General features: G+C 37.1%; 1 protein-coding gene across 1 annotated transcript in view; it reads right to left on the bottom strand.

Moving 5' to 3' along the window:
- LOC6641152 (serine-rich adhesin for platelets) overlaps positions 1-13,425 on the bottom strand; it is a 48,885-nt gene that overhangs the window by 14,457 nt on the left and 21,003 nt on the right. Inside the window, exons 2-4 of the mRNA XM_002064116.4 lie at positions 10,278-11,466; positions 7,221-7,516; positions 517-561 (exon numbers count right to left, since the gene is read on the bottom strand). Of these exons, the coding sequence (XP_002064152.2) occupies positions 517-561; positions 7,221-7,516; positions 10,278-10,442 (506 nt within the window). The 5' untranslated portion in view covers positions 10,443-11,466. The remainder of the gene's footprint in view (positions 1-516; positions 562-7,220; positions 7,517-10,277; positions 11,467-13,425) is intronic.

Here is a 13,425-nt window from a genome sequence, read left to right as displayed (position 1 = left end):
GTTGTAAGGTAAGAGATAAGGTTTTTGTTAGGATTTTAGGCGAAAGTCCCAGCTTGTTTAACCAAACCTTTTTACTCTACTAAATTGTTCTTTATTTTTTTTTTGATTGTATTTAATGTATATATTGTTGCTGTTCTGTTGTAGTTGTTATTGTATTTTTGTCGCAATTGAAAATTTGTATGAAGCGCTTACATGCCGATCTTAGACATCATCATCATCATCATCATCATAATCATCATCATTAACATTATAAACGAAATCGTAGAAAACCAAAAACAAAAAACGAACAAACAAAAACAATTGAAAATTAAATCAAAACAAACTTTAATCATTTTTCTTAGCATTTTGAGTGTATTTTTTGTGTGTAAATGTGTCTTTGTATGTGAGTGTGTGTGTGTGTGTGTGTTTGAAAATTATACAACAATAGTAATGATAATAATAACAATGATAACAAAACAAAAAACACAAAAAGAAATAATCAAATTTGAACACAAGAAAAAGCAAAAATAAACTTACCAATCGGAATCTGGATCCGAAGCTCCATCTCCGATACGCGATTTCCTAAACGAGTTGTGAGTGAAAGTTTCATTTTCGTTTTCTTTTCTTTTCTTTTTTTTTTTTTGGATTGGTTTTGGTTTTTTTTCTTGATTGTATATATATATATTGTTGTTGTTTTGTTAATAATGCTATGTAGTATTTTGTATAGTAAGTTGTAAAGAGACAGTTGAGACAGATATGAGCAAGTGTAAGAGAGAGAGAGAGACAAAGAGAGAGAGAGAGAGAGAGAGACAAAAGAGGCAGTGACACAAAGAGATAGAGAACAAGAGAGAGAGAGAGAGAGAGCGAGAGAGAGAAACCAAGAGAGATAGACAAAGGGGCAAGAGAAGAGTGGCAAAATAGGGAGACACTTTCGTTCATTCACACTCATTCACAGACAATTCCCTTGGGGGGTTCTTTTCCTTTTGCTGACTTGCCCCTCCAGGGACGAAGGAGAGATGGAGACCCATTATGGCCACATGCGGGCCATGGCAGCTGAGTGATATCAAGCGGAAAAAAGGCTTGCTGCACGATAAGAACACACACACACAGTCACACACACACACATACATACATGTAGAAGAAAAAAAAAACATTACCTTTTATGTTGTGTGCTGGACTTTCGATTTATTATAAATTGAAAATGAGCTTGTTAGTTTTTGGTTTGGTTAGCCATTTTCTTGTTGCCTTCCAATTCGATTTCTTTGGGTTCGTGCCCCAAACAAAAGGTTAACCAACTAACACACACACACACACACACAGTAAATATAATGTAAACGGGTTTTTGTTGGTTAAATGGAATTTTTTATTGCACCACAAATCATCGGACATCGGGGCCCAGAGCAAATTGTTATTGTTTAATGACTGTCCATGTCGATGGTTGTCGATGTATTCGGTTTTTTGTTTTTGGTTCCTAAGCTGATTTTCAATTAACGCATTCTCCTTATGGCCAGTTGTTGTTTGTTGCCTACTTTGCGGCCTGTCAGTTCGCATGACCTGGCCAAAAGCACAACGACCAACAAAAAAAGCATATATATATATGCTTAAATTACGACAAGCCACTTGAATCGGCCAACAAACCAACCAACCAACCAACTCTCTGGCCAGTCATTATCCCTAACGGAAGTGGTCATTGGAGAGTGCAGCTAGAGAGAGAGAGTAGGAGGGAGGTAGAATTAGGATGTGCTACCATTTAATTGTAATGAATATTTCAGTTAACAATAAATATTTAAATATCTTTAATAAAAGTGTACAAATTAAGCTTCCTTCATTTCGATATAGAAGTCTAGGACTTGGCAATGAAATAGATCTTCTGATGGAAGGTCAGAGCCATAGACAACAAAACTAAATAAGCTATATGAAATGGAGCAACTTTGCCCTCTAACGTATGCAATAAGCTTTAAAAGCATTCGCTTTTCAACAAAATATAAAAGAATTTTGAAGAGTCATGTGGCTCAGGAAAACAATCCCCCAAGCAAATATTATTTACGGACAAATTATAAATAATAAGGTATACTTTTCCATTCATTGCATACTTTAAGGGGCACATATTAGATACTCATATATAAGTATTGGAATGGAAGTTACATTCAATTGAATACGACACAAAAAAGTTGAAAGTTGAGTGTGATAACTTTTAAAAATTTTCAAATTTGCCTAAATATGTTTAAGTAAACGAAAAGTTATGATAGAAAAAAATACACATAAGTGCTTCTAGCAACACGAAACACACTGTGCTTATGCGTTTGTGTGTCCAAGGGTTTTAAATTGAGGTAAAATCCCATAAGCTCAGGTAATAATCCCATAGGAGTGACCTACAAAACTGACCCAAATGACCAAAAAATATGTTTGTAAATTGTGTGAAATTGGCAGCTTTCGTTATGCCAAAAAGTGAGAAACGAAAACAAACAAAAAATGGAATACATTTAGCCATCAAAAAACTTCTTGGAGAGCAAATGAAACTTTGTTGTTGTTGTAATGCAGTAAAATGTTGGTTCTTGTGGTTTCTATATAACTTGTCTTACTCTCTCTCTCTCTCTCTCGCTCTGTCTCCCTCTCTATCCTCTTTTATGCATTTGGAATCTCAAGTAGCTCTAAATCAAAATACAATTGCCAAGCAGATGACGACAGATAGAACAACAAAAAAACACACACAGAAATCGAACAATGAATTCGATAGGGGGAAACTTGTAAGTGAATTAGTTACCTCACCAAAGAGACACCAAGACTAGAGCACTAGAAGAACTCAATACGCTGGGGACTACTTCCTCCTTAGAGGGATGGGGTGGAGTGGGGTGGAGAGGGGAGAGAATACTGAATATGCATGTGCAGGCGCCTGGCATGCTCTTTTGGCAGCCAAACAAAAATTGTTTCCAGCCAATGCTGCATAAATTTTTGTCATCGCCTACCATCTCAATCGACTATCTCTCCTTTCTGTGCGATGTCTATATATAGGATATAGTCTGGCTGTGTGTATGTGTTTGTTTGCTCGGGGTTTCTACATAAATTTACAATTTTCTAAATTCAAATTCTTTGTAAGTTGTCAGTCAACGAGATGCGAGATGGCGGCGATGCCAGCGACGCTTCGGTACGAAGGTTAGGGCAAAATTTTGCCTCATTTTCCATGCACAATGCCAAAACAGAAGCAAAAGTCTTGTAGCATATGCATAGGCGCATGTTGTATCTGTCTCTCTCTTTCAGTGTATGTGTGTGTGTGTGTCTGCGTATCAGAAGTTTGCCTACATTGCAGCAGTCAGCTTAAACATATCGATTGTCCCTCTACTTAGACACACACACACTCGCACATAAAGAAAAGCCACTTTAACTTTTGCTGTTTGCTGAGATTGTTTTCCCCCAACCCACGTGAAACTTCACATCTCATAGAAGCTAGTGTATGACTATATAAGTGTACCAGTATGTCTGTCTGTCTTCGTGTGTGTGTGTTTGCTCTGGCACTTTTAGCCCCTACTTGGCAGCAACTTGTTTAGTTCTCTGGCCGAAAAACTTTTGCAAGTTGCCCTGGCCAAAAATGAACTAAAAACTAGGACAAAAGTATAAACGATGGGGTGAAGCAAGGAATACAATACGGTAAGGGGGAGGGGACGGGTGACCCCTGCTTACCCAACACACATACTATATTTACTATATATATATATAAAAATCAAGTTTACTATACAGTGGAGCATTTAAGCTGATTAACAATAATTTTTATCATCAACAGATTTATGATCTTTCTAAAATTCTTTTCGATTAAAAGCAAATTCAAATAATTGCAAAACTTTCACAATATTTTGAGATATATAGAGATAAGGAAGAAACTTAAGAGAAATCCTTTTAATTTTTAAGATCATTTATCTCTTATTCGGCTTAATTTTCTTTCTTTTTTTTTCTTCATTATTGCTTTTCACCAACTCTTAGATTTCTTTTTTTTTAGAGTTTTATATGACTGATTTTCGAGAAGAATTTAGAGTTTGTATCCCATTTCGGGGAAAGTGAAACCTAAGCTGTCTGTCAGTTTATGTGAAGTTGGATATCTCTACTGTTTGCCCTGTCAAACATCATTCACTTTGAACCATCATGAAAAACTTATTTCATAACAAAGTAACCGCATGACTTATATACACATACACATACACACACACACACACGGTCATAAAAGCGGAAAAAAGTTATAGCAAAAGTGAGATATATGTATATGTATGTATTCAGTATGTTTATATATAAAGGATGGCAAGAAGAACGAGACAACAGTTTTTCTTTCCTTCATTTTTTTTTCCCCCTGATATTATTAGAAAATTTTACTTTGAATAGGAGTGAGACAGAGAGAGAGAAAGAGAGATAGAGAGAAAGAGAGAGAGAGAGTAAGATAGAAAGTGTGGAGAGAGAGAGAGAGAGAGGGAGAAAGGACTGCATTCGCTTACACATCAAATGATTTAGTAAGTAGTAAGTAAGTAGTAGTTTTTACACACAGGATCATATACACTACAAACTGGTGGGAATGATGGTTGGTTCGATGAATGGATTAGTAATTAGTTGGTTAGTTAGTTGCGTTAGTTAGTATGGTTAATTAGATATTAGTTAGATCAGATGGGAGAGAGAGATGGCGAGAGAGGAGGAGGAGAGAGAGAGATAGATCTAAAGTTAGTTAGTTATGATTGTAGCTTTTTTTTAGGGATTGATTTTCACACACACACACACACACACGCACGCACACACAGTCGTACGCCGACGCACGTACAAAATGCAAAAGATATATACGAGAGAGAAATATATAGTATATATATATATGAATATACGTTTACATATTGCAATTCTTTCTTTGTTTATTTTTTTATATATGTATATTTTTGATATATGAATAAATATTATTCTTTCATTCCTCTTAATGCGACGCAGTGAACAGTAATAGGCCATTACGGCCCTAAGACTTTTCCATTTGGTGAGTTGTTGTTGTTGTTGCTGTTGTTGTTGTTGTTGTTGTTGTTGTTGTTGTTGTTGTTGTTGTTGTTGTTGCTGCTGCTGCTGCTGCTGGTCCTGATGAAATGTCTGTGCTGTGCCGTTATCAACTAAAATACCATCAGCTTTGGCTATCATCAACTCTTCAGGATGCTCGCTTATAAACGATGAAAGGGTCTTTGTTCTATGATGTAATTGGATTGAACTCGATGAGGAGCTTAGCACACGTCCATTTCCTTGCAACGTTGGCTGCAAGCTGCAATCAGAGGATGGGCTATTCAAGTGCAGTCGCACCATCTTGCCACCACGGTGACGACGTTGTCGGGGTTGTTCCTGCTCTCCAGTTGTCAATATAAGTCTATCCCTCTCTGTGTATCTTAAACTAGTTGTACAGTTACTGTTACTGCTGTTACTTAGATCTGCACAGATCTGCGATGAGTTGGCCGATCTTTCGATTCGAATTTTTCAAATTTTCATTTTCGTTATTATTCCCAAAGACACAAAAATACCAAGTTTGCTTAAGTAGTTTGGTTTTCTTCAATTGTGTTAACAAAACAAAACCAAAAACCAAAAAGAAAAACACGTTTTTTGCTGTTAAATGTTCTCAGTGTTGTGTGTGTGTCTGTTGGATAGGCGGGTTTGTTTTGCGTGGGTGTGTGAGTGGGTCGGGTCGGAGATAATTCACTTAACCTAAAGTCCAAAGAGTTGTCAACTTTGTGGCTAATGAGAGTAAGTCTGTTTCTGTGTCGGTGTCTGCCTGTGTTTGTGTGTGCGTGTCTGTGACATAGAAATCTCAGCTAATTGTCATTGCCAATTTCCACATCCCTGACATAAGCACACATACACACACACACACACAGAGACACAGAACCAACAACAACACCTAAATAAAACCCATGGAATGGCAAAGTTTTGTTTTGTTTATGCCTTGTTTGGTGGTTGTTGTTGTTGTTGTTGTTGTTGTTGTAGGCGGATCTGTCACATTAGAAAAACTTAACTTCATTTAGCAAATGGAAAATGAAACTTTAACATTTACTAATGTTCTCTGTATGCACAAAATAATTTGTTAAATTTTAAGAACTTTTTGTTATATTATTATGTCATTTAATTATCTGTGTGGTTGTGTGTAATGAGTAATGAAAGCTTTTAATCTGGCATTACTGTGAAAGCATAATGCCTACCTCCAGGTACTTATAATCATCGATGACTATATAGGGTAATTAATTGACATACGAGTAGATCACATTTCCAATGGTTCACGTAACTTGTCAGACTTCTGTCAGGCTAGTGACTGATTGTGCCATGAATACTGCTGTTGCTGCTGCTATAATTACTGATGGCCATTTCCATTATCGAACACACACAGAGAGGCAAATGTTTTGAATTCATGGACATCTTTTGTCTCTGCACGATTCGTGCAGTTTTCAGGTGCTTCCTGACTGCCATTAGAGCAAGCAATCTGTAATTGGCCTTAGCAGGAGCCAAACTACATATATTTGTCCTTTTAGAGCCTTGATTTTGGATTTTGCAAGGCTCGAGAGACAATAGACTGTATTTGGTTAATAATCAGGATACAGCAAAAGCAGCCAAAATGCTCAATTTGGCTTATAACCATTTAAAATACTTGCAAAGATACTTTTTTTTGTTTTGTTTTTTAAATAAACATACACATTTATGTATATATATGTATATATGTATATAGCTAAACACATAGAATAGAACGAGCCATATCGCTTATAAATACGGCAGATACGTATAACCTACTAAATGTACTCCAATTGCGTTTGATCAATTACGAAAAGCTGTCAAGGCGAAGCCCAACAAAGTATGCTACACATTTATGCTAACGGCATGTTCTGAGAAACGGGATGTGGATACGTGTATATGGATTTGTGATGTTTGTATGTATGTATGTATGTATGTGTGGGTTAAGTGTGAGTTAATGCACGGTTATGAATATATTTATTTTGCACAATAAGCACAATTGGTTTAAGACGTGGAACGGCGGAAAGGGACAACATCGGAATTCATCCCTTTTTTTTCTTTGCCAGGCGAGAGAGTTTATATATTATTCAATCATTTCTTTCTTTTGTCGAGGGGGGTGGGTAATTTTTCGCGGTTTTTTATTTTTGTTTTTAATGTACTTGTATGTATGTTTGAGTGTATGCACGAGTATGAGTATGTTTCTTTGTGTGTATAATGCCGTGTGAGACTTTCAAAATACTTACCGCTGACTGGGACTCTTGCTATCGGAGGAATGCACCGCACTATTGTTGTCATCATCGTTATTGGCCAATGCCATCATCGCCTTATGGTGATGATGATGCCGCTTATGATAGCCATCACCACTGGGAACGCTACCAGAACCACCGCCGCCGCCGCCACCACCGCCACCGCCACCACCGGAACTGCTGGTACCCGTTGGACTGATGACATCCGTATCGCTATTGCATTCGCCATGCTGCTGCATTTTGCGTGCCATATCCTTGGGAAATTTACCATGCTCATGCTCGTGCGTATCCATCTGAAATTAGTTAGGCAATCAAATACAATTGGCTTGGTGTGTGTATATAAGAGAGAGCTTTATCCATCCTCATCTCTATCAACATCATCATCATCATCATCATCATCATCATTAGCATCAACGTCATCAACATCAATATCATCCACAATTAAGAGAATTATGCAAATTTCCCCTTAAGCATCAGTCTCATGCAGTCAATTACACACACCCCAGACGCATACACACACACACACACACACACACAGACACACACGCAACCATAAAATGCTCCCAGTAGGGAACAACAATGTGGAGGATGTGGCGATAATAGGTAATTAAAATTACATTTTATTGCTCCTGCTGATGATGATGATAATGTTGATGCTCTTGACGAACAGAAGGAACAGACCAATAGCTGAGTAAATTGCGAATAAGAAAAGCAGAAGAATAAAGGGAACATAAAAGCGAATTACAGTCGAACAAGAAGGGCCAAGAGAATGAAGTAAAGAAAAGATCAGCTGTAGAGCAAAAGCTTGGAAACAGTAAAGAACTACTCAGCAAATTGATGATGATGAAGGAAGGAAGAGAAAGAAAACCTAAAGAAGAGTGACTAATAAAGATGACATATAAGATAACAAACAAGAAGAAAGAGAAAAGAAAAAAAAAGGAAAAGTGAAGAGGGATTGAGAATAAAGAGAGATAGAATGTGTAGAGATATGGAAAGTACACAGAGGAACAGAGAGAGCGAGAGAGAGAGAAATAGAACATAAATATGGATAGAGGGTGAAGAGAGAAAGATAAATGCTAAACACTTTCTACCACTGTAGAAAGTAGTAACGTTCTCTAGCTCTATCTCTATTCACTTTTTGTCACTCGAGAAAGATAATTGAGTAAGTAAACCCACAGAATGAAGAACTACTGAGACTAAGAGTTAGGCATATAGATTGAAGAGCGAGAGAGTCGATAAACTCCACTCAATTCGCACCCAATCGTTGAGGCTATTTACCCTGGTAGTAACATTCTCTTTTATGGCATTAGGAATGGCTAAAATTACAACACTTTGACTTGAGCCAACAGAAGTTGTGGCAAAAAGTTGTTGGCCCCAGGTTCACAATGCTTCCAATGGGACAAATTCAATGGTTGTCTAATTGCCGAAAACTGGTAAATCCCTTAACACAGTTTCTAGCCACATAACATTTCTATATATACATACATATGTATATGTACATATTCTTTGCGAATGTATTCCCATTTCTATATCCAATTCAATGTGTTTCTATCTCTATCATTGCAACCAATTAGTTTGGGACAAATCGTTGCTATGCTGGCCTAAGCTCTTCACTGTGTAACTCCATGGTAATTAAATGTGCCACAAAACTTGATTGGAATTTATTGTGCGGTAATAGGGGGATCCTGTAACAGGACCATACCATACCATACCATACCACATGCCATAATAATTTATACCCAAAAAAAGTTTTTGGGATGCCAAAAAATAAAATTGTGTATACAACAACAACATCTCTATGAAATTCATTTGATTAAGCAATGATAAATTTTGACAGAGGGTGTCTCTCTGCCTCTCTTGCTCTCTTAGTTTCTGTCCCCAAACCTTGGCAACATAAAAACCACGTCGCCTCAATTTCCTAACACCATAAACCAGGCAACAGCCACCAGCCACCGCCTCACCACAATCTTTATGGCAATAGCACATAAGCAAACGAATTGCATACTCCTATAATCATTACAGTTTTTTTTATGAATATGAATATGAATATGAATATGAATATGGGGCATCCAAAATTTGGAATATAAAAATTCACAAGCAACCCTAAAAAAAAAAAAAAAAAAGAAACCAAGGAAAATTCATGTCACAAATCAAACCAAACATGACATGATGATGAAATGGTTAGCAACTAATAAATTTCGAACGATATTTTAGCCTGAACTGAATGCAAAATCATCTCATTATACGTTAATACAGTAATACCTCGTTATACGTGTTGCCTCCGAAAGTGTTTTACTATGGATTTCGTAGTTATGTGGGCTTCTTTTTGTTCCTTGCTTAACCTAAACGGGTTCAATTTCATTTATTAAACTCTTAGTCTCAACTCTCTAGTTTTAAAGTTAACTAATCGATAGGTAAACAATATAAATGGCAACTAAATCACACAACTCGAGACTAACTAATATTGGTAATAATATTAATATGTTTCATTAAGCAATGAAGCTTCCGGTACTTTATCATTTTAGTTTGTAAAATTTTAATGTATTTTAGTATTAGTTTTGCCAAGTTTTTAATGTAATTAGGTCCTTTTAGCATCCTTTGACTGAAATGATGGACATCCAGGCCTAACTATATTTTTCATATTTTTACCAACGTTTTGTTGTTGTTGTTGTTTTTTGTTGCTTTTAATTTATGAACTTCAAAGGTATGATAAAAGTTTTGCTTTTAGCTCTAACAACATTTTGAACTTTATTAAACTTTTAAACTCTAGATAGGTAATTATGGGCAAAAATGTCTATGAAAGTGTAACTGTGTGTGAGTGTGTGTGTGTGTGTGTGTGTGTGTGTGTGTGTGTGGGTGGGTGTGTGTGCAAGGGTAGTAAGAAAGACATCCTGCTAATATATTTTGATTACCATTTTGAATTTTGTCGTAAAACTAGGCAAATTACTACTAACTCACACCCATAATTTTAGATTGACCTCTTCACCCACACACACAGACACTGCTCTCACCTGACATTGGCAATGACAGTGTCGGTCACTTTGGTTCACTTACCGTATAAAGGCCTGTTACAGTGGCCGATGTTGAGGCCGCCGACGATGCGGCCGCAGATGCTCCGGCTCCAGTGCTGCCGTAATTGAGCTGGGAATGATAGCCGCTCGAGAGGATTTTCTTGTGTGCGGATGCATGCGCCCGATATGCGCTCACGCTCAGTTTCATTGTGACATTAAACTCTCTGCTTTGCTGTCCTCTGTCCGCTGTCCCTATACGGTTACGGATCCACGCCTATTCACCCAAAAGGCGTGGCCGTTACCGTGGCCAGTTGACTGTATTTGAGTTTGTCTGGTTTCAGTTTGTTCTCCGTTTTTAGTGAGCTTAATTGAGTGGGGCAAAGGCGATGCCAGCCAAAAGGCACCAAACAAAACAAGAAAACAAAAAAAAAAGAGAAAGAACTAAATGTGTGCTCCTATGGTGCTGCTCCTCCGCCGACTCCTCTGCTCTTTGGGTGGACCAAAGCAGCAAAGCAAACAATGCGAAATGTTTTTTATTGCCGCCTTTTGTTTGTGCCTTTGTGTTGTTGTGGATGTGACACAAAGAGACACAGCTGTATGGGGTTAAGAAATAGGAGAGTGGAAGTCGTTCTGGTGTCTGGTGTCCTTTGTGCTGTTTGCCCCACTTCCTTCCTATCTACCCACCCGCTTGCCCACTCGTCACCGTTTCTACGCGTTTTGTTGGCCGCTGCTGCTGCTGCTGATGCTGCTAATGCTGTTGTTGTTGTTATTCAGTTTTAGTTGGTCATAAATGTTTTTGCCTTGGGTTATGTCTGTTTTTGGTGTTTTCAGTGCCTCCGCCTGACTGACTGACTGGCTGACTGGCTGTGCCTCACATTTCGCCTTGCTTGCCTGCCTTTCTTGTCAAGCGTCTGCAGGCGGCTTCTGGATTAGGGAGCAGAAAGGGGAGTGAAAGTAGAAGTTTTTAGGATCCTTTTGGGTGCTTGCTTTTTAATTGTTTGTAATTTGGGTTTTAGTGCTCTACGGTTTTTGTTTGTTGTTCCTGTTCCTCTTGTTTTTGTTGTAGTTATTGTTGTTAAGGCCTCATGTCACTTTAGTTACAAGTAGCGTTTTGTTGTTGTTGTTGCTGTTTGCTGTAGTTGTTGTTATTTTTGTTGTTGCTGCTGCTGCTGCTGCTGCCCTTCTGTTGTATATCGTTGTTTCTGATTATTGTTGTTGTTGTTGGATGTCGCCTGCAGGGTGAAAAAGACATTTTAAATGTTCAGTTTAATTTTGAAATGATAAATGTTTCAAAACAGCAAGTAAAATAAATGGCAAAAGAAAAATTAAAATTAAATAAGTGTGTGAAATAAAATTTACTTTCAATGAGAAAGAGAGACGCAGAAACAGAGAGAGAGAGAGAGAGACAGTGAGGAAGAAAGCGCGCCAGAATGTTTTAAGCTTAAGACCATAGCATACTTTTTAGCGCACCGCACAATGCACAAGAATTTTATTAACCATCATTGCTCTTGACTTTGCCATAGAATTTCTTAGCCAAATTTGATGGCTTTTCTTTGGGAAATATATATCTATATAGTCAAGCGGGCGAATAATTTTTATGAACTTGAAGTAATCAACATTATGAGAAGAAAAAGCATTAATTACTAAAGCAAAAGTTAAAGCATGTGGTTTCTATGCTTATTTCCTTCTACTAACTAACTACTTACTCTATCTATCTCTAACTATCTTTTAGTTTGACTAAGCCAACGGAATAGCCAATCAATAAAATGTAAAAAAAGGTGCAGCAAATCGAACTACTTAATGGAATCTCCAAGAGCAATAACAATTCCAGCCTCAATGTCTCTTAGGTTTAAAGTACTAAGTACTTTTAGAAATATTTATGTATCCAATTACACTTTTTATCTCCTCCCCTTACCCTAAACTCGGGTTTATGATTTGCCCAAGTTGGTTATACTTTGGCTTGCATATTTCGTGGGTGACATTTTTGGTTTTCATTAAACAAAATTTATTCGGCAAAATTTTTGCATTTTTTCCACCTTTTCTGAGGTTGGAGTGGAAAGTTAAACTAATAACAAAGAATTTATAGTTTCTTTTTAATTTATTTGCATGAAAGCTTTAAAAAAAAAATCGATTGAAATGCACTTGCGATAAATTGTTAAAATTATTCAAGCTGAATTTTAATTCTATTAATTTCTATAGGTGAACACAAAATGTTTTGAAACATTTGAAAATATACAGAAGGAGGAGCTTAATTTGTCAAAATTTATCAAATGTCTCATTAATAACAAAATACTGTAGGAATTTCGGAATAGAAATTGACACAAGATATGCATATATGTACATAAATATCAAGCTACTATCCATTTCTGAGGTTCATTATTTTTGGCCGACTAGTTTTGGTATTATAAAATTTAGTTGAAATATACTTGTTGTTGCTGGCATCGTTTAATTTATTGTGGGTCACCTCAGCAAGAGTATTTAATTACACATTGTTGGGGCGCACACACACACAGAGAGAGACCAACACACATACATGCATAAATAGTAGATGTTGGCTATAGGCGGAATGGAATTTGAAGAAGGCACTGTGCGGGGGCTGGAAAGAGATAATATTGAAGCAACTATTTGGTTTATCCACTCGAGTTTGGAATTTCACACATTTTGCGGTTAAGCTTGGCTTGCAATTTCCTAAATGTGATAATTACAAACCAGTTTGAAGCGAAATTTCTTCTTGCCCGTCCCCCCCCATTCCGTCCTGCACACAATTCTGTTTGGTTTTGCTCACTTTATTCGTCCTTTTGGCCGAATGAGTCCTACTGCTGCTGCAAGCTTGTTCGTATTACCATTCAAATTAATATTGCAAAAGCAAACACTTGGCCGACACACACACACACACACACACAGACAAACACACAAGTAAATGTTAGGAGAATTTGCAATTTAATCCACAAAAAAAAATAAACGAAAACTTTTTTGGCCTTCCCCTCACAGTATATCATAAATAAATCGTCTTGGGATAAATCAAGCAAAGGATGCGGAAACCCTATTTCCCTCTCACTTTCCCTCACTTCAAATACAACAAGATAGAAAAATAAAAAGGATGCAGTTAAGTTGAGCTTGTAAGAAGCAAAAGTTCAGTCAACTTTCTTTTGATTTGATATGATTTGATTTGTCTCTCTCTCTCTCTGTGT

This window comes from Drosophila willistoni (assembly GCF_018902025.1).
Source record: "Drosophila willistoni isolate 14030-0811.24 chromosome XL unlocalized genomic scaffold, UCI_dwil_1.1 Seg141, whole genome shotgun sequence".
NCBI lineage: Eukaryota > Metazoa > Arthropoda > Insecta > Diptera > Drosophilidae > Drosophila > Drosophila willistoni.
This window is presented reverse-complemented; position numbering and strand designations above follow the sequence as displayed.